We start from the raw sequence: 25,269 nt of genomic DNA, 5'->3' as shown, positions 1-25,269 counted from the left end.
TATGTGAGCCTTCCCACTTACATTAGAAGGCGTAGTAACTTCTTCTTACCATTGTTGTTTTGTATTAAATAAACAGAGAATTCGGTGCTTTGTGGGGGTAAATGAAATGCAGTCAAAACAAAAGCATGGAATCAAAAGGCCTTTGGTAGAATGTTGACAATTGTTACAGTGGGATGATGGGTGTAGTGGACTGAATTATGTCCCCCCAAAACTCACTGAAGTTTGAATTGTGTTCCCCAAGTTTTATGTATTAGAAACTTAGCCCCCACTGTAACTGCTGAGGCTGGGAAATCCTATCACGGTAATTGAAAGGTGGAACCTTGAAGAGGTGATTGGATTGTAGGACCGTGCAGTAGTGAATGGATTAAAAACGTTGGTCGGGGCGTGGTTCTATGGGCTTTAAAAGAAGAAGAGAGTCTGTCTTTCTCTCTCATTTGCTCTCTCTGCTGTCTCTGCTTCCACCATTTTGCAGTGTGAGACCCCTGGGTCGCTGTAGCCATCACTGGATGGACTTTGGATTTCCCAGCCTCAGAAACTATAAGCAATAAATTTCGTTTTCTTTATGCAATGCCCAGTTCTGTGTATTTTGTTATAAGCAACAGAAATGGACTAATACAGTGGGTCCAAGATGGTTCACTCTACTATTCCGTTTACTTTGTATGTATTTGAAATTTTCCATAATAGAACGTTTTTTACAAAGGCCTTCAGATACTTCCTAAAATATGCAGAGGGATTGCTAAAGAGCCAGGTCAGAGTGCTGTATGGAATGGGATTAGCCTCAGCTAGATTAAATATAACTCTTTGTGTCAAGGAGGAAGTTGGGAGAAATCCTTTTAAAGCCCTTGTCACTTTCTGTTAGTTAAGTCAAGCTAAGAATGTTCCAACTACTGCAAATAAAATAAAGTTTCTACTACTGTTAACAAAATAAAATTTTAGCTAAAATAACATTTACTAAGTTCCTAATAACTTGTTAGTAGCATAATGATTATAACCACAGAATCTGGTACTAGACTGCCTGATTTGGAACCCTGCTTCCATGAATTACTGGTTATCTGATGCTGGGCAAATCACTTTACCTTTGGATGTAAAAGTGTCTTTATTATATTACTATTTTTAGTCCACACAGAGGATGTTAATGCCTGAATTATAATCAGGTCCCAGACCATGGCCTGATTTATATGGTTCCCCCCATCTTCTATCCCCCACCTCTTTCTCTTCCAGATAGATGAGCCCCAGTCGCAGGAAGATAAAGTGCATCTCAGAAGCATCCACTACAAAACTAATGGTTCGCTCATAGCATGCCTTGGCCTCAGCATGATGTCCACTCAGAAAAGAGAGGTGGCCCTTCAGGCCCCAGACGTTAGGGTTCTGAGAAAGTGAAAAACAAGTAGCACATGAGATGAAGTAGGATTCAGAAGTACCTTAATGACTTTTGTTTAACATTTAAATTTAGATTAAGTCCGTTTTCTTATTCTAATAGCACTCAGCTAGAAAGAGAGCCATTTAATGGCACTGGGAGATATTTTCCTAGGCCTGCCCTCTCATTTCTTTCTTGAATTCTTCAAAGCCATTTTTGTCTTTGGGGTAAATATTAAGAAAACACTCAAACATGACCATGATCATGTTCACAATGAGAAATTAGAAGTCTAGAAAATTTGAACTGGACAAAACACTATCTGCTAAAGGACTGTCCTTATCATTTTCTCTACCTTTTACAAAATTCATGATTACTTAAGAAAAACAAACGGAAGTGTATAGCTAGATGAGTTTACTGACAGCTGATGACCCCGCCTCTGGTACTAGAAATCTACCTGTGATATGGCATCACCATCTTTAATAAAGCCTGCTCGCCCCTTCTCTGGACTCAAGAGGCTCTAGCAAAAGTCATTACCAGGTAGTCCATCTGGGCTGCTTGTTGGAGATATTCCTCTGCCTTGGCAAAGTCCTTCTTGAGAAGGTGTGTCTGGGCCAACACCAAGTAATACTCACAGCTGGGGCCTCCTTGCGGGCATAACAGCTCATGTGCAAGCACTCTGTGCACATACTACAAGGAAAGTCAAATTATAAGGAACATATAAATGGCTGCATTGTGTCAGTCCCATAGCTTTCACAGTTGAAAGATTCTGTCTGTGATAATAAATAATAAGGAATACATTATAGAATAAAATGATTATGCTCAACTTCAAAAAGTTAGGGGTGAATTACAATCAGCAGTTCATGGTCCCATTAGCAGCTATTCACTTAGTCACCAAATGTAGACATTTCCAAGTGAATAGCCTGCAATATTGCACAATTCTGGTCTTGCTGATCATCATAGTAGGAGAGTGTTAGACTGTACTTACTATGCAGTAGACAAAGGCACTTCATCAACCACCCGGTTTACACATGGACTAACATTTTCGGGCAGCTGTCATTGTAAGGAAACTTACAGTGAGGCAAAACCCGCCTTTCTAAAATTCTAGACTCAGAATCTTACAAACATAAATGGCTGTCTCCGTTGCATCTCCAAACGTTCATTATGTTTCCCAGTTTTGTACCTTGGGCTAGTCTTTGTTTTTTACACTTTATAAGACCTACAAATTTGACAAAGTCAGATGTACTTGCTAAGAGGATGGGAAACCCTTCTTCTCACTCTGTTCCCATCCCAGCCTACAATGTGGAAACTTCCACTAACACTTACACCTTCTTAGGAGAACACTACGGGGAGCAACTGCAGCTGTCTGCTCTACCTCCCGTCAGGCTCTCTGACCCAGGGGCAATGATGACATTTAACTGGGGACAGAGAGAGGCTGTTTCTTTATTGGCAAGGGTGAATGTGTTAAAGGCTCCTGCTTAATGTGGCCCAGTCCCACCCAGTTTATAATTCTTGCCCTTTCTCGACCTTGCCTGCCCTCCAGTGGGGCACGCACCCTGCAGGACCAGGGCCAACTCTCTCGGCTCCTGGATCTCGCCCTCTCTCCTACTGCTTGCTCATGGATATGCTTCTTGTTTGCCATGTGGTAGGTAGACCTTGTAGGATGCTCCTCTTCTCTGGGAGGAGGCTGCAGTTCTCCAGCTGCTCCACCTGTGACTGCATGGGTAAGTCAAATGTGGGGCCAGTCACATTCTCCAGCCCAGTTTTACCAATGAAAATAATTTAATATTTTTATCTCCCTATATAACACTGTGTATCTGTTTCCAATTAATTCAGAACCTGGAAAGGAAGAAGGGAATGATTAGGTTCCTGTGAACCTTCAACACTCACATAACATGATTTTCCATAATAAAGTGACATCAGGCTACATACGACTTAGAGTCTGACTTTGCTCTGCTGGTATCTTACAGGGAGAAGACTTGCAGTGAAGTCTTCGATGCCATCTGCAGAGAGTGGTTCATGTTTAAATGTTTTACAACTGAATTTAAGGTGTGCTCTCAAAAGCATATTTGATTTCTGTTTCACACATATTTAAGCTTGAAAAGATACCACTATGGACAGAATAAGTAGTTCACTAAAATCTTTCCATCTACTTGCCCTTTTCTAAGTATTCTGACCTGCACAGCATTGACTTTCATCAAGAAGCGTATAGTCTCCATGAAGATGGTGGTAGGAGTTTGGGACACACCACGATAAGGGGTGGGATGTAGAAAAACCGATGAATCTTCACATTTTGATGCTTCTGCAAATATTACATTAAAAGGATAGAAGATTATATATGTAAAAGATATATGTAAAGGAAAAAATGTCAGAAGCTCAGATACACTGACACAGTAGGGAAAGTATTCTGGTCTAACGCAGGAGAGGAATCATAATATGAAAAGCAATAGACTGCTCTCTAGCAACAGTCCTCAAAGAGGAGAACTCAAAAGTTCTCAAGGTAAATCTACTAGTGCTTCCAAATGCAAGTCACAACCAAATGAAAGGGTTTTTTAAAAAGTATTCAGATCTCCTTGAACGTAAAACACAATTTACAGATATTCTAAAAATGAAGAATCACTAGAAAATCATAGATCTGTAGTTGGCTACTTCTTTGAGCCAAATATAAAATCCTCGCTTATTGAAAGAGTTACATACACCACTGGGTTTGGATTTCAGAGCCCATCCTAAAATAAAGGAACTTCGCCAATATGACAGGTAAACTAATAAACTTCAAACAAGCCACTCTTATAATCATGTAATCAGGAGAATTTTCATCCTTATCTAGTTTATTTATGTCCTCTTTCAAGTGGAAATTTTTACTCCTGGTTACCTTTTTTTGCTGGTATCTCCTTGAAAAATGCGTTGGATAATTTTAGGCCCATACTCAGATCCTGAGATTGTGTAGTCAAAATGGGTTCTCGTGACTCAGACTGCTGTTTGGAGGATTGTTCAAGAAATTCATCTAGTACAGATAATGTAGCTGCTGTTCCTATATAGATTAAATTTTAATTAAAAAAACTTTCTACACTGGATATTAAAAAGTTATTACTGGAGATAAAATTTGTAAAGCATAAGAAACATTTTCCCTAAATATTGCATGAAAGATAGGCTTATTTGGTAGATTTGCCTATATTTCTGAGTTATTCAAAGAGTACTAAACTGATAGCACAGCTTCTGTTACTGTGACCCCTCCCAGTACAACCTTACTGCTAATTCAAGTTGTGATAATGTCAAACACATCCCTATTATAAAAGTTACCTGCTAAATCCAGAATCTCAAGAATCCAGATCAGAAGATTAATACATTTTCACATAACATTAAAACCCCTAAAGGACAGGAATTCTACTCATCTTACCTCAGTGTTCAAATAATAATAATAATAATAATAGTAGCTATATTTGAACATGTCTATATGCCAGGCATTGTGCTAAGGACTTTAATGTATAATCTCATTTATTTTTCACAACATTATATTATTTTTATTATGCTCCCTTAAAAACCATGAATCACAGAGAAGTTAAATAATCTGCTGAAAGTCTTAAAGATGCCATGCTGCCTTTGAGAAACTAGATCTTCATATGGAGAAAAATGAAACTGGATGCCTACCTAGCATCACATTCAAAGATGGAATCCCTATAGATTAAAGATCTAAATATGAAATTATTATAAAATTAATTGAAGAAAATGTGACTTGAAAGGGAAAGAACTACTAAAACAAAACTTCAAAGGTACAAAACTACAAAGGATATAGGAGAATTGAACAACATAATGAACTAAATAGACCTAACTGACACTTACAGAACCTTCCACCCAACAAGAGCAGAATACATATTCTTTTCAAGTGCACACAGAATATTTACAAAGATAAACCATATGCTGTGCCATAAAGCAAGTCTCCATAAATTTTAAAAGACCCAAATATGTAGAAAATAAAAAACACACTGCTAAATAATCCATAGTCCCAGCCATTCGACACACAGGTAATTATCCAAGAGAAATGAACACATATATCCATACAAAGACTCCTAGATGAATGTCCATAGTAGCTTTATTTTAATAGTCCCAAACTGGAAATGACTCAACTATCTATCAACAGGTCAATAAACAAATTGTGGTATCTCCATACAATGGGATACTACTTAGCAATAGAAAGGGATGAACTATTGAAATAAGCATCAGCATGGCTGAATCTCAAAATAATTATGCTTAGTGAAAAGAGTCAGACAAAAAAGAGGACTGCGTGATTCTATTTAATTCTAGAAATTCTAGAAAATGCAAACTCATCCACAGTAACAGAAAGCAGATGAATGTCAGTCTGGAAATGGGGGATGAAAAAAAGATTACAACTGCATACATAGAAAGTTTGGGGGATGATGGGTATATTCATTACCTTGATTGTGGTGATGTTTTCATGGGTGTGTACCAATGTTGAAACTTATCAAATTGTATATGTTAAATATGTGCAGTTTATGAAATGTCAATTATACCTCAAACCCTTAAAAATATATGCACACAAAATAATAATACACATATGCAAGAAACATGCAAACAAAAACATACCAAACGTATTAGAATGCTCGGCTTCCTAAAGTGGAGGAAAAGAGAACGGCAATGAAAAACAGAGGGAAAAAGAGAGGGCACAAATAAGCAAATAAACGTAAGAATCGTAAGAGAGGGCCTTTACATGATGGGGAGGAAAGTGAGGGGGAAAAGAAAGAAATTTACTCTGCTAGAACAGTACCCCTTTTAGGGATACTTGTAAGGACAGTAAATTCTCTAAGATTCAAAAATCTGAATCTTCAGACTGCCGAACATGAAGGAGGAAATATTTAGAAGAATGAAAATGTCTTTCCTGGCATCCTGAAATAACTCAAAACTCCATATACTCTCACATTTAACAAATATTTACTGAGTGCCCACTAGGTGCCAGGTCCTGTTCTTAAGGCCAGAATTCTCCTCATCGCTGCTCATCATTTGCATTCTATAGTCCTACCTGCAGAGGCTTCCGCCTTGGCTGCTACTGTAGACGAACCATTTGTGGTTCCCCAAGGGCCTAAACTGGATTCTATTTTCTCTCCTTCTCCAACGTACTCTACAGCACCGCTGCTTTTCTGCTTTGTTACTTGTGCCTGAAGAATTTGTGCCTGAAGTTGTTTGGAGGCCTCATGAAATGCCATTTCCATTCGAATATCATTGTTTTGAATTTCATAGTACAAACCTGAGAAAAGAGACTGAAATAAATATGACTAATTTACCACCATCATATACTAAAGAATTGCAACATTTCACTTATTTTTTTCCATTTTTTACCAAAGTTTAAGAACTTGGCTGGCCTGTGGCTCACTTGGGAGAGTGTGGTGCTGATAACACCAAGGCCACGGGTTTGGATCCCTATATAGGGATGGCCGGTTGGCTCACTCGGGAGAGCGTGGTGCTGACAACACCAAGTCAAGGGTTAAGATCACCTTACCGGTCATCTTTTAAAAAAAAAAAAGAACTAATAAGCCACTGAAAAGTAGAAAGTGAAAGAGAGAATCTTATAATGCAAAGAAACCACATTCAGATCACGGGGAAAACACCATACCAAGTAAAGTCCAGGCTACAACATTGGTTGGTTCCAAGCAAGTGGCATCCTCAAAGAAAATTTCTGCTTGCTCATAATTCTCCATCAGGACAGCCAGTACACCACACAGCAACAAGCTGAGAATAGATCACCAACATGGTTAACAAATGGTCCCATGTCACATTCATGAAACCAAGACAATTTCATGTAGAAGCTTATCCTCCTACTCATTCCTCATCTCCCTTGTACCTATACCTGTGGATATGATACTGGTTGAGGGAAAGGGCTTTCCGAAAACACTCTTGTGCTTTGATGTTGTCTTCAGTTAAGAGGCAGAAGGCACCATACTCCAGCCAGTGATCCAGGTTCTGGGGCTCACGGACCAACCTCTAGGCACACAAAGCATTAGGCAGAAACGCCAAGGTTATTGTGATACCATGTCCTATTTTTTTATGCATATAACGTCACACAATAAGCACTCGATTAATGTTAAGTTTATGAAAGCAGTAACAATGACTTCTTTTTTTTTTTTTTTTTTTGCTTACCTCTGAATCCCAAATGCCTAGCATAATCACTTTTCTGGCTTTTAGGAGGTGGTCAAAAAAACTTGTAAAGAAGACATAAATAAATGGAAAGACATCCCATGTTCATGGATTGGAAGACTTAATATTGTTAAGATGTCAATACTACCCAAAGCAATCTATAGATACAATGTAATCCCTGTAAACATTCTAATGAAAATCCTCAAAATTCTCAAAAAGATTGACATAGAATTACCATATGTTCCAAAAATTTCATTCTTAGGTATATACCTCAAATAATTAAAAACAGGCACTCAAACAAATGCCGATACACAGATGTGTTGTTAGTTTTTCTTTATATTCTGGTTACAAATACTTTCTCAGATATATGTTTTGCAAATATTTTCTCCTAATTTGTACTTTTTCTTTTCTTTCTCTCATGTCTTTCATAGAGCAAAGTTGTTAATTTTGATGAAGTTCCATTTATCATACTGTCTTTGATCAATCGTGCTTTGGTGTCATGTCTCAGAACTCTATTTTGCTCCAGGTCAGGAAGATTTTCTCATATGTTTCTTTGAAAAGTTTTATAGTTTAATGTTTTATATTTGGATATACGATCCATTTAGAGTTCATTTTTGTAAAATATTTAAGGTTTAGGTGGAGGTTCATTTTTTTTTTTTGCATATGGATGACCACTTGTTCTAACACTATTTGTTGAAAAGACTATCCCTTCCTTGTGGAATTTCTTTTACATCTTTGTCAAAAATCAAATGACCTTATTTGTGTGGGCATATATTTGGACTCTCTGTTTTATTGATCTGTGTGTTTACCCTTTCACCAATCAAGTTTGATTTTGAATAATCAAAAACTACTATTTATTATACCCATATTTCACAAATAATAGTAACAATCACTGGGAAAATGTTTAATTACCTCTTCATAATACACTGCTGCCATTTCAAAATTCTCATTGACTTCTGCTTCAAATGCAAAGAGTCGAAGCTGTTCACTGCTTGTATAAATGGTTGAAGTAGCACCTTGGATATTATCTGGCATGGTCTTGTCAGTATCAAGATGTTAAGAAGACAAAATGAAGCAATTACAAGTAGAGAGGTTTTATAAGCATAAACCAATTACTGAGGTTCCTTACAGTCTTACCAATAAAATAAGAGAATAAGAGTGAACCAAGAGAGAAAATATCAAGAGTGAAAGAGAAGCCCTGGTCTCTGAATATTAACAGTCTGAGCTCATGGAAGTTAGTAAAAATTGCTTAGGGCAGAAACAACTCTCCTCAACTCACAGGGCAGTCAGAGTCCCAATGCAGGTTGCCTCTGACCTCAAACAACTTCCTTCATTTTCTCTAGTGTATAGGACAAATATTATCATTTTTTAGGTGCCATGTTTGGCAAGCACTAGTTAAGAGTAAAGATAGAGAAAATGGTAGACAAAGAGAAAGCTTCGGAAGCTAGATCTATACTTTTAGTGGGATATATAGATTGATAGATCCTACAAAGGAGATGTTTTAGAAATAGTCAGAAAGGTAAGAGGAAAACTAGAAAAAGAATATATCTTATATATCCAGATTGGGAGCAGGTCTGGTGTAATTGGTATTCTCTTGGGTCAGAAGCTATGGGCAAGGAAGAGCCCCGAAAATTCTTTAACTAGAAGTAAAAATATTATCAGTGACTTTTAACGAGTACTGTAGCTAAGGAATGTAGAGAGTAAAGCCAAATTTGAGATGGGTCAAAGACAGCTTCTGATCACTGATTAATGCTTCTATTCCTTTTTTATTTATTTATTTATTGTTTTAGTTTTAATGATCTTGACCTCTAACTCCCTTCAGCAACACACTTCTATGCCCGAACCAGAAATATTCTACCTCTAATATCTCACTCCCAGAACCCACATTCCAGGCCTTCTACCTTTTTGTCACTTAGTCCACTTAAAACTGCTCTTTGACTTCACTTCCATCCCTTCCAATAAGCCATCACTTCCCAAATGGATCAGGCTGGACCTCATGATCACCCGCTCATTCTATTCTCTCATCAGCACACTCAGATCTCAGGCATCCTGGTCCTTCTCCTGCACTTGTCCTCAAAACTCCCAAATTAAGACAATCCTACAATCTGACTTTTTCATCTTAGACAGGAGTCACTAACTGGTCCTAAGGAAAACTACATAGACACTGAAATACCTGAGCCACTAAAGACTCTTGTGGCATTCAGTCTTAGCTGAAGACTTTAATACTGTCAGTAATCTAAGCATTCATCCTCATTTAGCAACATATTCCATAATGCTATGCAGTATCTAAATTTTCTTCTCTTTCTTCAAGTTTTTTATTTAACCTTTATCCCTTCACTTTCAGTAAAGACCTTAAGAGATAAAAGAAATCATTAGGCAAGAAATCCCTCAACTTTTTAACCCCACACCACCTAAATTATTTATTTCTGCATCTACTGTATCTCTTCCCTTTCAGTCTCAGAGGAAGAGGCATCACATCCTTCTCTGTTTCAAGATGAATCCCTCTATTTAAATTCTAGGTCCTTTCTCAGTTGTATATCCCGGGCTTGCCATCCATAATCCCCTTTCTTTTCTTTTTATTTTTTGTCTTTTTCGTGACCGGCATTCAGCCAGTGAGTGCACCAGCCATTCCCATATAGGATCCGAACCCGCGGCGGGAGTGTCGCCGCGCTCCCAGAGCTGCACTCTCCCGAGTGTGCCACGGGCTCGGCCCCATAATCCCCTTTCTTTCCTCAAGTTTCAACCTCTCCCACTCTGATGACTCCTTTTCCCAAACCTGTGGATGTGCTTAAGACTTTTCCATCTTAAAAAAAATCTCTATAATTTCTAGCTACTACTTTCCCACTCTTTTTCCTTCATCATCCAACTTCCTGAATTTATATTCATCTGTTTCCTAACCACTCATTTACTCCTCAGTTTACTGTAATTTGAATCCACCCCATTAGCCCAGTGAAATTGCTATGTAAAGGTTAACAATAACCTCCTTATGGCCAAATTCAATGAAAAGTTTTCAGATTTTGTTTTTCTTGAATTCCTTTGAGTATTTAACAATGTTGACCACTTTTTCCTCCTAAAATTCTTTTCCTTTGGCTTCTATGATACCACTGGTTTCTGGCTTTTTTCACCTCTTTAACAATTCCACTTGTCCCCTTCATCAACTCTTTCACTCATCCATGCCTTAAATATTGGTGTTCTCTAGGGATCTACTGCCATCTCTCCTCTCTCCTTACTCATGTTTTTCTCAGGCAGCCTCATCTATAACCAGAGCATCCACATATCATAGCTCCCCAAATCTCATCTCTAGCTCTGATCTCTCTCTTGAGCAAAACCCCACTAGAACCACTGTTCAAAAACTAAATTCAGTGTCATGTGTCTCCCACCAAATTTGCTCATGTAGTTAGTACTCTGTCCTGGTTAATGTTAATATCAATTACTCAGTCACTGAGCCTTAAACTTAAGGATCTTTGGCTCTTCCTCCTTATTATGCAATAACCAGCTAACGTCACCAGTTTCATCACCTCTAACTCATCCTCCACACTGCTTCAGAGTGCTTTTTTGTAAAATATAAACATGATCATTGGGGCTGGCTGGTTAGCTCAGTTGGTTAGAGTGCAGCCTTATAATGCCGAGGTTGTGGGTTTGGATCCCCATCACCAGCCAGCTGCCAAAAAGAAAAAACAAAACAAAACAAAAAATTGATCATACTATACCCCTGCATACAGTAATTCAATTTATTGTTCCCAACTGCTAATGAGAAAAAAATCAAAACTTCCATGTACGGCATACAAGGCCTTCCTCCACGTTCTCCCACCTCCCTCAACAGGGACTGATGCCCTCCATCACCTTCACCTTCTGCCCCTCGACCAGTTCAACCTTTGCTCCTGAACTGTGCAGTTTCTGTATATGCCATATTCTCCAAGCTCCTAAGCCTCTCTGGTGTTCGCTATGACTCAAAGCTCTATAACACCCACCTGGTGAACTTCTTTTCAGACTTCGAGGTCCAGCTTAAGCCACAGCTCTGTGAATCTTTCCCTGAAAGGTCCCGAGGTGAAGCTGATCACTTTTTTCTTTAGCATCCCTAACCTGCCTTGGAGGGGCGCATCTCTAGCACAGCCCTTACCCCACCCTACTGCACTTATGTGTATTTCATACCTGTCTCCTCTATTAGACAGGGGCTCCTTGGAGACAAAAGACAGCAGTAATTCCCATCTCACACTCAACTCTCAATCATCCATGCCCAAGGTAGGATTGTTCTCTTAATCTATATCTGGCTTTCCTATCCTTCCTGTTCCAGGAGGGCTGAACAAAGTGAAAGAAAAGGTGATGGTAGTAGGGAAAAAAATCACAGTAAAGGAAAGCGCAATAGAACAGGGGTTTTGAGGAGGCATAGCTGGTTACAGACTATCAGGGGGACAAAAAGACTTTGATTTTGTCACTGTTTTCAAATAAACCACGACTGAATACATATAAAAATGAGCAAATTAGGGCAAGATGCAAGCTGTACAAATATAGATATAAATAGACAAGTGGGTGAGAGAGCAGACTGCCAGTCAAATAGAAAAGGAAGGTTTGAAATATTATTGCCATTTGGGTATAATATCTGAAAACTCATAGTGTTTCTTTGTTTTCACTATCTTGAAGAACTGCACGGGTTCACAGAATAAACAGAATGATAATTTTCGTTTCATCATTTACATAGACTATTTTACCTATTTTTGACAATTGCATCACATTTTTGAAAGACATGAAATTTATTTTTCTACAAATCTGAAAAAGCATATCCCCTTGTTTTCTCAAAAATTAGCCTTATAACTTAGGCAGTCTCTTTCTCATATTCTCCTTTGTTTTCAGTGCCTAGCACAGAGCAGACACCTCTCAATCAGTATTTGCTGAAGAAAGGAAGAAGCAAGCAAGGAAAGAATCATTTAGAGGAGACCCTGATGCTCTCCAGAGAAAAGGAAGGGCTCTCAGTTCTTGACACCTACCTGGTTTAGCGCCACATGCATTTGATCTACCAAGAACACATAAAGCTCACTGATAAATGTCTGCAGTTCCTCCTGGCTTTCAAACGATGTTGTCTTCAAGTATTTCTCTCTCACAATCTTTACCACAGCGTGCTGCAAGACACACAGAAGATCCGTCTGATAACACAGTCCAGCATCATGCTGACAGCACAGGTCTCTCTAGGGCTTCTGTTCTGGGGCCCATTGAAACTTCAGAAGGTGGTTGATTTCTCCCTTGGTGACTACTAGATTAGCAGCTCTAATTTTCTCCCAATCAATATACTCTGTATGACTCCTTTCCTTGACGTCACCGTCATCACTAATAAGTGTAATGCAGCACTCATACCACGTGAAGAGAGTCATAAAGCTAAAGAAAACCTTAGCATTAATTTTATGCATTATGCTTCTCATGGTGATCATATGGTTAAGGGAGAAAGTTCTGGTCTGAAAGTTCAGAGAATGGAATTCTAATGCACCACTGTACAACCTCATAAAGTATTTTACACTCTGGTACCTCCGTTTCCTCATTGGACATGTAGTTTTGATATTATTATCTTAATTCAGAAGATGATTGAGAAGCCAAGATAACAGGTGTAGAAGCTTACAATGCTGTACAAATATAAACATAGCATGTTGCTATGGCCAGGACAGCTGCTGCTTTTTTTTTTCTCCACAAGCTAACATTGCCAGGTTTTATACTAAGCACTTTCCATGCATTATATTATTTAATTCTCATAATGATCCCATGTTATAATGTTAATATTGTTAGGGAAAGAAACTGAGGAACAGAGAGGTAAAGTTACATGCCCAAGGACACCCAGCTAGTAAAGGTGGAACCAGTCACCAAGATGTGACTGCACCACCTACAGAGAATGCCCTCTTGCCTCCATGGGCATCAGGTGTTTTTCACTTTATTACTTCCACGTGCTTTCTTTGTATCTGTTTAGTACAGTACAGAGCACTTAAAAACATGTAGCAGTTAAAAACATGACTTCTGGAGATAGGCTGCCTGAATTTGAATCCTGTCTTTGACATTTACTATCTCTGTGACCTTGGGCAAATTATTTACCCAACTGATGTCGCATTACCCCATCTGTAAAATGGGGGGTACCTACTTCATACGGTACTTATGAGGATTAAATTAGTAGAATGTGAAGCATTTGCAAATTTGCCTAATATATAGCAAACACTCACTCAGCAAATGTTAGCCATTATTATTCAAGAAATTATTATTAAGTAACTATTTCTCAAATCTTGTGATTCTATGGACTAGAGAGAGATATGAATAGGATACAGAGAGAACTAGTTACAGAGTGAGCACCAGATAGTGAGTTTCTGCCTCCTAAAGCAATGTCAAATCTGGCCCCAAATCTGGCCTAGCCTCAAGTGAAGAATTAGTTTCTTAAAAGCTCATACTTGGAATGGATACTAAACCATTCTAGGACTCTGCAGGCATGGAGCTTCTCCTGACATTCTATCATAGAGAACTTAGCTCTTTGTACCAACAAGGCAAGAAAGGTGGGAATATAGCTGAATATAACTAGGGAAAAAAAATGTTAACTGGGTATATAGAGAAAGGTGCTCCATAAAAACCCATAGAACCATTAAATAAATGAATGCTTTACCTTGAGTTGTTCTTTGAAAGCAAAGTATTTCCCGGAGCAATTAAGTTCATAGCTGAGCTGGCACTTCTGCTCCTCCAGGGTTTCGCTATCAATATCACTTCCCAGTTTTGCCAGTTGTTTTCCAAATATTCTGTGGTACTCATCCAGAATGGCTCTAGAAATGTTCTTGATCTGCAGGTGGTAGTCACTCACCGCCTGGGAAGATACAAAACGTCTGGTAAAGAGGCCAAGGCCATCTATTAGAAGTATAAAACTGGATTGGGTTTTATGCTCAATAATACTTCAGACATAAACTGCCCTTTTCTTCTCAGCTCAGAGACCACCAGCCAAAGATTAAACATTGTATGCTAGTCACTGTTTGCCACTGATCACAAACAGAACCAGGAATGAGAATATGTGAAGCTTCAACCATGTTTTCACCCCTTCTGGAAGACCTATTGAAGAGTCCATGCCATTTTCAAGTGTGTGCACTCAACACCTTATTAATTATAGTTTCACCTTGGCTTTGGCACTTGCCTTCTGAGCTCCTCCAGTCCGACGGGTAAGAGGAGGCCTTGGAGGAATCATTTCCTTGACCCTGTATCAGAAAAACAAAAACAAAAATAAAAAATTCTTTATTATCTGTAGATTATGTCCTCTTACAGCCCACCTCCAAAGAGTGTGAGTGGGGGAGATCTGAGATCTGTTCCCCCATTGCACTTGAGCACTGTGCCATTCTGTCATGAAAAAGCCTAGACGTGAACCCCCAACACAGTATATTATTAGTCCTCTTGGCGAGCTCAACATCGGCACAGCCGTGTTTCGCAACTTTCCACCCTCCGCCCCCTCCCCTTTCCCTTTTCCTCTCTAGGAACTGGTCAGAGAAATTCCCCTCCTGGGAAGGGGTAAACATGACGTTATCATCAAAGGACCATCTTGTGGGCTGTGGGAGCAGGCTTCGGGCTGCGCTGGGAGGAGCACTTTGTACTGATATAGTGGCGGCACCAATCAGAAGCCTATGCCCTAACCGACCAGATGTTAGTGGACCACAAGGGCTGTGTCACCTTGCATACCACTGATTTTGAAAGTGCCCATTACTCTGCCAGAACCCTCAAAGGCTTATAAACCTCCTGCTTTCCTTTGTTTGGGGGAACTGATCTGACTCGGTCTCCCATCCACACTGGTAGAATAAAGCTTCTTGGCTGAAATAGCGCCTGGCTCAAGTCTCTACCTCTCTCCCTTTTCTCCACCTTGTTGAAACTAACATATATGACTTTGGACCAGACAGGAAGGAAGTCAGGAAGCAGCTACTCAGAGAGGATCTAAGTTGTACACTTGGCTAATTTGAGCCCTGGCTTTACCCTTACACATTTTTTAAAACTGTTCGTGTGCACAAGTGACTGCTCGACGAGGTGGTTGGAAAGAAATGGGTGTCGTGTTTTTAAGGGCCCTCGGTAGAGTCTCTGAAAGCACAAAGATTTTGAAATCTGGGTGGAACAGGCAAGTGAAAACTTTTCTTTCCTCTCCATCAAGGATTGTACTCCTGGTCATAATTTATAGGACTGCATTAAATTACAATAATGCTATCAGACTTTAAGATGAGTAAGAAAACACATTTTGTTACTGTCAAACTTCTTATGCCAAAACTTTTACCTTCCATTTTCAGGAAACATTTCAAGAACCAAGAAGAAATTAATATATAGCTTTTCTCTCCCTTACAGTTTCAGATTCCTGCTAAAGTATATTGTACTGCCTTGAAGTGCACAATCAAATTTACAAATTCAATCTTTCTTTAATAGGTCCTATGTAATTATATACCTCTGTTCATAATTATTTTTAAATTTTATTTATTTTAATAAGTAATATATCCATATGATTCAAATTTAAAAGGTATGAAACAATAACAGCAAAATAGCTCCTTCCAACCTTGTTGCCCAGCTTCCTAATTTCCTCTCCAGAGACAATGTTATTCATTCATTCATTCATTCAAAATATATATTGAGTACCTATTGTCCATCAGGTACTTTTCTAGGTCTGGGGATACAGTATTAAACAAAATAAACAAAAATTCTTGCCCTCATGGAGCTCACATTCTAGTAGGGAAAGAAAAACAATAGCCAAGCTAAATAATTAAAATAAATATGCTAGTAATATGTGCCATGGGGAAAAATAATGCAGGAAGGCAGATAGAATATGTTGGGGCTTGGAGGTGGTGGGGCGGGGGACCAGGTGAGGCCAGGGAAGGCCTCACTGAGATGATAATATTTGAGTAAAGATCTGAGGGAAGTGAGGAAGCAACTCATATAGATAAGGACACTGCAGGCAAGGGAACGGCAAGTGTTGCAAGGATGTACCTGGCAAGTGTGAGGGAGAGCAGGGATGCCATTTTAGCTAGACTGAAAAAATGAGAGCAAAGAACATGCGGAATATGTATTCCCTCGTATGCCATTGTAAGGACTTTGACTTTCACTGAGTGTAATGGGAAGTCACTGGTAGTTTCTGAGCAGAGGAGTTACATGAGGTGACCTCCATTTTAATGCAATAATTTTAGAATGCTATATCAAGAATGAACTGCCCAAATGTCAATTAGCTGATGAATGGAAAAACAAAAGGTGGTATATCCATCCAATAAAATATTACTCAGCAATAAAGAAATGAAGTACTGATATATTCTATAATTTGGAAGAACCTTGATAACATTACGCTAAATGAAAGAAGCCAGTCACAAAGACCACATATTATATGAGTCCACTTATACGAAATGTCCAGAGTCAGCAAATCTCTAGAGACAAAAAGTAGACAAGTGGTTGCCTAGGGCTGGAAGGGGTGAGTAGGGTGGTTAGCATGATGGATGAGAGGAAATGGAGAGTCACTGCTAATGTACGTGGGGTTTCAATTCTGGGAGTAATGACAATGCTATAAAGTTGATCATGGTGATGGCTGCACATCTTTGTGAATATACTAAAAGCCACTGTACAGTTTAAATGGATGAAGTATATGGGATGTGATTATATCTCGATAAACCTGTTCTAAAGTAAAATAAAAAAGAAGATATTGAAGAGTGAAATGGCAGATGCAGGGAGACCAGGTGAGAGTGAAACGGGGGAGGCTCCCCAGAAAGTCTCCTGCTTTAATGAAATGAACAAAGGGAGAGAAAGGAGCCTTAGCCAAAGTAGGCCTAAGCTAAAGAAGGAGGTAAAGAGAAAAACACGCCCATCCTAGGGCAACCAGCTTGGAATTCCAAGAATTTAAGATTTGCTTAGTAGTTAAGATAATAGCAAGTAACTCAGGAGAACACAGATGTAAATACTATACATTTTGAGATTAGATATTAACTTATGATCACAAGAGGCTTGGTTCTTCAGGAAGAATTCAAGATAACATCATTGATGCTCTAGATGAGTTTCTTTTTGCAGAAACTGATTGTTTTGAAGGAAGGACCCCCTAACTGCAAGCGCACCGCTGAACACACAGACTCCAGACGGGGGGGCATCGAGGAACTGAATCATCAAGGTGCCAGAAATAATTATGCTAACTTCATGCTGAGCCAATCAGAATCCTCCACAATCCTGAGATCCTTGCTTTTGATTTTTACTGTATAAAAAAATCCTTGCTTGTAAGCCAGCAGGGAGTTCGGATTTTGATAACACGAACTGCCCATTCTCCTTGGCTGGTGCCACTCAATAAAAAGCTTAATTTTTCTGCTGCAAATCCTGGTGTGCAGAGTTTGGCTTTAGCTGCACGTTGGGCAAGCAGACCCTTCAGTTTCAGTAACAAGAGATTATTATGACTCTGTCTAGAAAGTTTGCGAGAATTAGATACACAAAGCTAGAGTTTAGGAGAGAGGTCCAGGCTTGAAATATAAATTTGGTAGCCTTTAGTATGTAGATAGTATTTAGAAACATGAGACTGGATAGAAACCAAGGAAATGAGTATATGGAAAAGAAGTTCAAGGATGGAGTTCTGGGGGACTCCATCATTTAGAAGCTGGAGAGAAAAAGAAGGGCAGGGAGGGAGTAATAAAACCAAGAGAGTATAGTGTCCTCAAAGCCAGGTAAAGAAAGTGCCTCAAGGAGGACAGAGTAAACACTGATGACTGGTCAAAATGACCCTGAGAGCGGACCATTGGATTGAACAATGTGGTGGTCATTGATGACTTTAAAAAGAACATTTATCTGAAGATAAATTACTGGAAGTGAATTACCAGATCAAAGGGTTAAAAGATCCATGAATTTGTATTTAAATAGCTATTACCAAATTGCCCTCCATTAGAATTATACTAATTGACACTCCTACTAGTTTGTATGAGAGGGCCTGTTTCCAAATATCCTCAACAACACAATGAATTTTCAAGCCTTTTTGATTAATTAAAAAAACAAGTTATTTCGGTATCATTTGAATTTGCATCTTTTATTATGAAAGTAATTGCATTCCTTTTCATACATCAAAGACTGCTTTCAATACATATATAACATATATGTAGTTTCTTGTACACATATGCCTCAGCCAGCAACAAGAGGCAAATAATCTTGTATGAGTATTAGGTACAATTTTCTGTCACTGCCATTCTAATTAGCTTTTGCTCTGAAATATTGTCACTTGAGCTAGATTATAATTATAATTAAAATCTGCCTTCCACCCTCCGTAGCCAAAGAAAAACTTATTGCTAATAACCATTTCTCACAAAAAAAGTACAAGAATATTTAAACATTGATATAAGCATAATTTTAAAAGTACTATATATATATATATATATATATATATATATATATATATAAGCTAAATGGATAAAAAGTCACAGGAGATAAAAAGTCATAAAAATTGCTTCTGCATTTGCTGAAAAACTTGCGTTAAGGATGCTATTATTCTGTTACTCAGTATTACCTATGTAAGAGCCCAAATGAGAAATCTGTTTTAGAATTTAATGCCAGGAAAAAATGTGGTCTCTTTTGCAACTAGTGTGCTTTCTCCTTTATAATTAGAATTGAATAACTCATAAGGCTTCCCTTTTTGTTAGACAGCTCAGATTTGATGCTATTCATGATATCTCTATTTAACACAGCCTTCCTTTTTGTTTCCATGGCTTTGAGTTTTTAACTATTTCTAGATTATCACCCTTGTTTTATATATGCCATTTATGGTAAATATTCTCAATTTATTTTTGGAAAGGGGCTAAATGCAAAGTTTTAAAAAGTTTAAGAACTCTCTGCTATAAAAGATGAATGTGCTACTACAAGCAGGTAATTCTCAAAAGGAAACTTCCAAATGTCTAAGAAATATGTAAAAAAATTTTTATTTCACTAAAAAATTTATAATGTGGATTAAAATTAAAATGAGAAATTTTCTTTTCCCAAAAATAATCAAAAATAAAAATTATTGTGTTGGTGAATGTGTGAAAAAACAGTAGCCCCAAACATCACTTATGGAACTGTAAACTTTCTGGAAGGCAATTTGGAGATATTTACCAAAAGTCTTAAAAATATGCATAGCAAATAGTCTTCAAGGTGGAAGCCACCATTTCCTTCCACCCTTCTTTGAGCACAGTGCTCCTCACAGCAAGAGGTCAAGTCTGCATGTCAGCAGAATGGCAGCGCAGGTAACTCCAAGCTCCCATCCCTCCACAGAAACATTAAAAAAAACAACCAGTAACTGTCAGACTCAACTGTGTCAGAATGCTGGAAATCAGTAAAAAATTTACATCAACAAGAAAATACTAAGTCAAGAAAAAGGCAATTTAAAAACAGGAGGAAAGAAAAAGCGGCTGGACGCCATAACCACCGAGCCGATGGCCCGCCAGCCACTCGAGTGCGGGTGCGTTGTCACAAGGAGAGTCACCAGCGGAGACCAAGAAAAGAAGAGGATGTCTCTCTTCACAAAGCCCATTCCAGAGAGACAGAAGAAGCATCTGCTCTACAATAACAGTGGGGGACCTGAGCACCGCTCTCAGCACTGGACAGATCATCTAGGCAACAAATCAATAGAGCAGCCATTACTCTTTCAGAAGGAGAGAAGAAATCTAGAGTTATCAGAGGTCGGAGGGAGAGGGGGATGGGGAGAGATTGGACAAGGGGCATAAAGAATAAGTATGATTTGTAATAATACATATGCTAATAATATTGATTTTGATCAACATACATCAACACTGAACCCCAAAAATATGTATAATCAATTATGATTCAATTAAAAAAAAAACAGTAGGAAAGATTTGTGGCATTTTTACTCGCCCTTGCCCCACTGCATCCCCAGCTTAGCAACAGTCTTAAAGACAGCAGCCTGGTAAGTGTGGCACACAAGGTCCCTGATTCTGGAGGAAGCAGAACAGACCTTATTCTCAAATTGCTATCTTTGCTCTAGTCTTTCTGGGAACACCTGAATGACTGATGCAAGACACTCATCTCTGTTTCTCCTAATTCAGGGTGGGAAAGCACTGAAATCTACTCAGATGGAAAAGCGTTGCTCAAAACATTGTTAGGTTATCAGAAACCCAGAGCTGCTTGGGGCAAAAGATTATGGTTGAGACATACAATAGACTACCTAAGCCTAGGAGGAAAAGCTGGAGAGTTTCTTTGGGAAGTTAGAGCATTCAAAATTATTGTGTATACTGAGAAGTTTGGAAAGCTATATACATGACCAGGGTAAGATACATGCTCAGAATAGACCAGAGAAGACCCTAACCTTTCACCACTGACTAATCTATAGGCTCAGTATAAGCAGGAAGTGAAAGCTGAGGCAAAAATATAAACAGCCTGGTTAAGTGTTAAAGAAATGTCTCCACACAGAGCCATCTGCAAAGACTGGCAAAAAGGTTTATTGCTTTGTTTTTGCTTGTATAAAGATTCTGGCATTCAAGAAAATTTCAGTCAAAACACAGGCTGAACACAAACTATACCTTCAATAATCAAGAAGAGAAGCTCAAGGGAAGGGGAAAATTTGATTTCCAAACTTATCAATTATAGTAACCAAATATCCAATTTTTAACAAAAATATTATAAATAATACAAAGAAACAGAAAAGCATAATTCTTTCACAGGAAAAAATAGACAGAAACACTCCCTGAAGAGGCCCAGACATACAACTTACTACACAAAGATATTAAATCAACTGTCTTAAATATGTCCAAAAAGCAAAGGGAAACCATGAACAAAGAACTAAAAGAAACCAGGAAAGTGATGCATGAACAAAATGAGATAGAAATTATAAAAAAGGAACCAAATAAAAAGTCTGGAGCTGAAAAGTTCAACAGAAATTTAAAATACATTAAAAAGCTCAATAGCAGATTTGATCAGGCAGAAGAAAGAATCAGTAAACTTGAAGACAGGACAATAGAAATAATTCAGAGGAACAGAAAGAAAAAGAGTGAAGAAAAGTGAACAGAGCCTAAGACCAGTGGGAGGCCGTCAAGCTGACCGACATCTACATTATGGGACTTTCAGGACAAGAAGTTTGGGGGGCGGGGGGGAGGGACAGAAAGAATTTTAAAGAAATAATGGCCCCAAACTTCCCAAATTTGATGAAAAATATAAATCTGCACATCCAAAAAGTTTAACAAACTCCAAGCAGGTTGAAATCAAAGAGATCCACACTAAGACACACCATACTCAAATTGTCAAAAGCACAGACAAAGAGAAAATATCAAAGGCAGCAAGAGAGGAGAGACTCACCACATGCAAAAGGCCCTCAATAAGATTAACATTTGATTTCTCACCAGAAGTCATGAAGGCCAGAAGACACTGGGGTAGCATATATAAGGTCTGAAAGAAAAAAACTGCCCACCAAGAATTCTATACCAAGCAATCTATCCTTCAAGAATGAAGGGACTGACGTCATCAGATGGCAGAATAGATGATTTCCAGTGTTGCTCCTCCCCAAAAGTAACCAATTTACAACTATTAAAAAGCAAAGACTACCAACCTGGGACTGCTAGAGCTGGGGGAAGAGGAGAGACCTCCAGAGTTTATGAAGGTGAGAGTGGTCACGGTGAGAGGGTAGAAGGGACAGTGCCTATTGTTTTCTGCCCTGGTCACTTCTGAGCCACCCTGGTAGGGGTCAAGGAGTGGCTGCTGCATACAGATCAAAACTGAAAAAAGCTGTGGTGGTACCTTCCACATAAACCTGCTTGGAGTCTGCAAAGGACAGGAAGGCTTTGGAGTGCACTATACCAGCCCGCAGGCCATAAGGACCACTGGCAGGATTCCCCTGGCCCCACAAAGCAGCTGACTGGAGAAAGGAACCACCCAAAGACCAGTGAAGTTATCACAAGGGACGTGAACACGGCCGGACCCACAGGAAGCAGTTGGAGTGCAAGGGAAAGGCTGGCCCACTGGGGGAACATTAGGAGCAGCAAGGCAGCTGGTCTTGGTGGAAATCAGCCAGGGTGATAGAAATGCATGGGATGCAACCTTCAGGAAAGACTCAGTCCAGGGCCAGAATTTCCACAAAGTCCAGACCCAGAAGTGATTAAAAATCTTCATAAAAAGTCTTCCCCAGATAATCAGCAGCAAAGCCATGATTTAGCTCAAGCACAGAGCTCAAGGTCGGGTCCCCAAAGAAAGTTCCTCCAACTCAGGAACTAACCACAGAACAGTACATTAGTTCCTGTGCAGAGTGTAAGTGGTGGTGGCTATAATTCCACCACAGAATGGGGAAAACCACAGACCAGAAACAAAGCTCCGATAACCACCTATAAAACCTAGAAGAGGGAGCAGTCTTTTCAAATGCCCAGGCATCAATGCAAAGACACAAAAATTGAGAAAGAACAGAGAAATATGTCATCACCAAAGGAAACAAAACACGAGCAATGGATGCAGAGAAACAGTGGATCTATGAAATGTCAGAGAATTCACAATAACCCTCTTAAGGATGTTCAAGGAGTTACAAGAAAATACAGATAGAAAATTAAATGATATCTGGGAAAAAATTCAAGAGCAGAATGAGAAACTTGACAAAGGAATAGAATCAATTAAGAAAATCCAAATAAAAATTCGAGAAATGACGTATATATTATCTGAATTGAAAAACTTGATAGAAAGCTCCAACAGCAGACTTAATAAACAGAGGAAAGAATAAATAAGCTCGAAGATAAAACACACAACATTATCCAATCACAGGAGCAAAAAGAAAAAAGAATGAGAAAAAATGAAATAGAAATACAGCAAATATGGAATGCCCTCAAGCAAAATAACCTCCACAGAATTGGCACCCCTGAAGGAGAAGAAAAGGAAGAGACTTAGAAAGCATACTCAAGGAAATAATGACTGAAAATTTCCCAAGTACGGAGAAGGATGTCAACCTCTAGACACAGGAAGCTCAGAGGTAGCCAATCAAATTCAGTCCAAAGAGAAACACCCCAAGACACATCATGATCAAATCACTGAAAACCAAAGACAAAGAGGATACTGAGAGCAGCAAGAGAAAAACATGTGACATTCAATGGAGCCCCAATACATCTTTCAGCAGATTTATCAGTAGAAACCCTACAGGCCAGAAGAGAATAGGATGATATATTTAGGGTACTGAAGGGAAAAGACTGTCAGCCGAGAATTCTCTCTCCAGCAAAACTAACTTTCAAATACGTGGGAAAAATAAAGCCTTTCCCAGACAAACAAAAGCCTTCATCAACACTAGGCCTGCTCTACAGAAAATGCTAAAGGGAGCTCTTTAATCTGAAAGAAAACAATGCTAACGAGGAGCAAGAAACATCTGATGGTACATAACCCATCAGTAAAGCAAATACACAGACAACCTCAGAATACGCCAGTGTTGTAAGGGAGGTGAATAAAGCACTAATATCCTTGGTATAAAGACTAAAGGATAAAACCAATAAGACAATAATATATACAACACCATATAAAAGACAGGAAATATTAAAAGATGTAACTTGAAATAACAAAATGTCAAAAAGTTGGGGGGGGGGAGATGCCAAAGCGTAGAGTTGGCTTTCTTTTTTTCCTTTTTCTTAGATATCAAAGTTTAATTGCTATTAGTCTAAAATAATTTGTTATAACTATGACATGTCTTTTTGTAAGCCTCAAGGTAACCATAACACAAAAACTTATGAGACATACTAAAAATAAATAACAAGAAATCAAAATATAAAGCTAGAGAAAACCACTCAATCACAAAGGAAGATGGTAAGAAAAGATCTAAAAACCAAGCAGGAAAAAAAGTAGCAAAATAGCATTAACAAGTCCCTATATAATAATAATAATAATCATAACTAGAAACAGATTAAATGCCACAATTAAAAGACACAGAGTGGCTCAATGGATTATAAAACAAGGACCAACAATATGCTGCCTGCAAGAAACACATTATAACCAATAAAGACACACACCAGCTGAAAGTGAAAGGATGGAAAAAGAAATTCCATGCAAATGGAAACAAAAAAGAACAAGAGCAGCTATACTTATATCAGATAAAATTGACTTCGAGCCAAGGCAAGTAAAAAAAGGTAAGGAAGGTCATTATGTAATGATAAAGTGATCAATTCAATGAGAGGATATAACAATTACAAATATATACATACCCAACTCCAGAGAACTCAGTTAAATAAAGCAATTCCTATTAGAACTAATGGAGAGACAGACTCAAACATAATAATAGTTGGGGACTTTATAGCCACTTTCCGCAAAGAACAGACCATCCAGACAAAAAGCTAACCAGGAAACACTAGAATTAATCTCTACTCTAGGCTGACTTGATCTAACTGACATTTATAGAACATTTCATCCAACAGCTGCAGAGTACACATGCTTCTCAGCAGCACAGAAAATATTCTCTAGAATAGACCATACATTAGGACACAAAACAGGTCTCAACAAATTTTTAAAAATCGAAATCATATCAACTACCTTGTCCACTATGACGGAATAAAACTAGAAATCAACGACAAAAGGGACACCAGAAACCATGCGAATATATGGAAAATAAACAATATGCTCCTAAACAATGAATGAGTCAAAGAAGAAATCAAAAAGGAAATGTAAAAATTCCTGGAGACAAATGAAAATAAAAACAGAAAATATCAGTACCTATGGAATACAGCAAAAGCAGTCCCAAGGGGGAAGTTTAAAGCAATAAATTCCTATATCAAAAACAAAGAAAGACTTAAAATAAATAATGTAACATTACACCCCAAGGAGCTGGAAAAACAAAACCAAAC

The 25,269-nt window shown here is 38.5% G+C and overlaps 1 protein-coding gene across 1 annotated transcript in view; it reads right to left on the bottom strand.

Moving 5' to 3' along the window:
- The window catches only part of CFAP70 (cilia and flagella associated protein 70), a 105,074-nt gene that overhangs the window by 27,995 nt on the left and 51,810 nt on the right, over positions 1-25,269 (bottom strand). Inside the window, exons 14-24 of the mRNA XM_063102963.1 lie at positions 14,646-14,706; positions 14,130-14,324; positions 12,487-12,618; positions 8,414-8,539; positions 7,215-7,348; positions 6,981-7,096; positions 6,390-6,614; positions 4,227-4,385; positions 3,532-3,656; positions 1,892-2,044; positions 1,207-1,368 (exon numbers count right to left, since the gene is read on the bottom strand). Of these exons, the coding sequence (XP_062959033.1) occupies positions 1,207-1,368; positions 1,892-2,044; positions 3,532-3,656; positions 4,227-4,385; positions 6,390-6,614; positions 6,981-7,096; positions 7,215-7,348; positions 8,414-8,539; positions 12,487-12,618; positions 14,130-14,324; positions 14,646-14,706 (1,588 nt within the window). The remainder of the gene's footprint in view (positions 1-1,206; positions 1,369-1,891; positions 2,045-3,531; positions 3,657-4,226; positions 4,386-6,389; positions 6,615-6,980; positions 7,097-7,214; positions 7,349-8,413; positions 8,540-12,486; positions 12,619-14,129; positions 14,325-14,645; positions 14,707-25,269) is intronic.

Source organism: Cynocephalus volans, chromosome 7 (assembly GCF_027409185.1).
Source record: "Cynocephalus volans isolate mCynVol1 chromosome 7, mCynVol1.pri, whole genome shotgun sequence".
Classification (NCBI taxonomy): domain Eukaryota; kingdom Metazoa; phylum Chordata; class Mammalia; order Dermoptera; family Cynocephalidae; genus Cynocephalus; species Cynocephalus volans.
The sequence above is the reverse complement of the archived record's forward strand: the minus strand, read 5'-3'. Positions and strand labels throughout refer to the sequence as shown.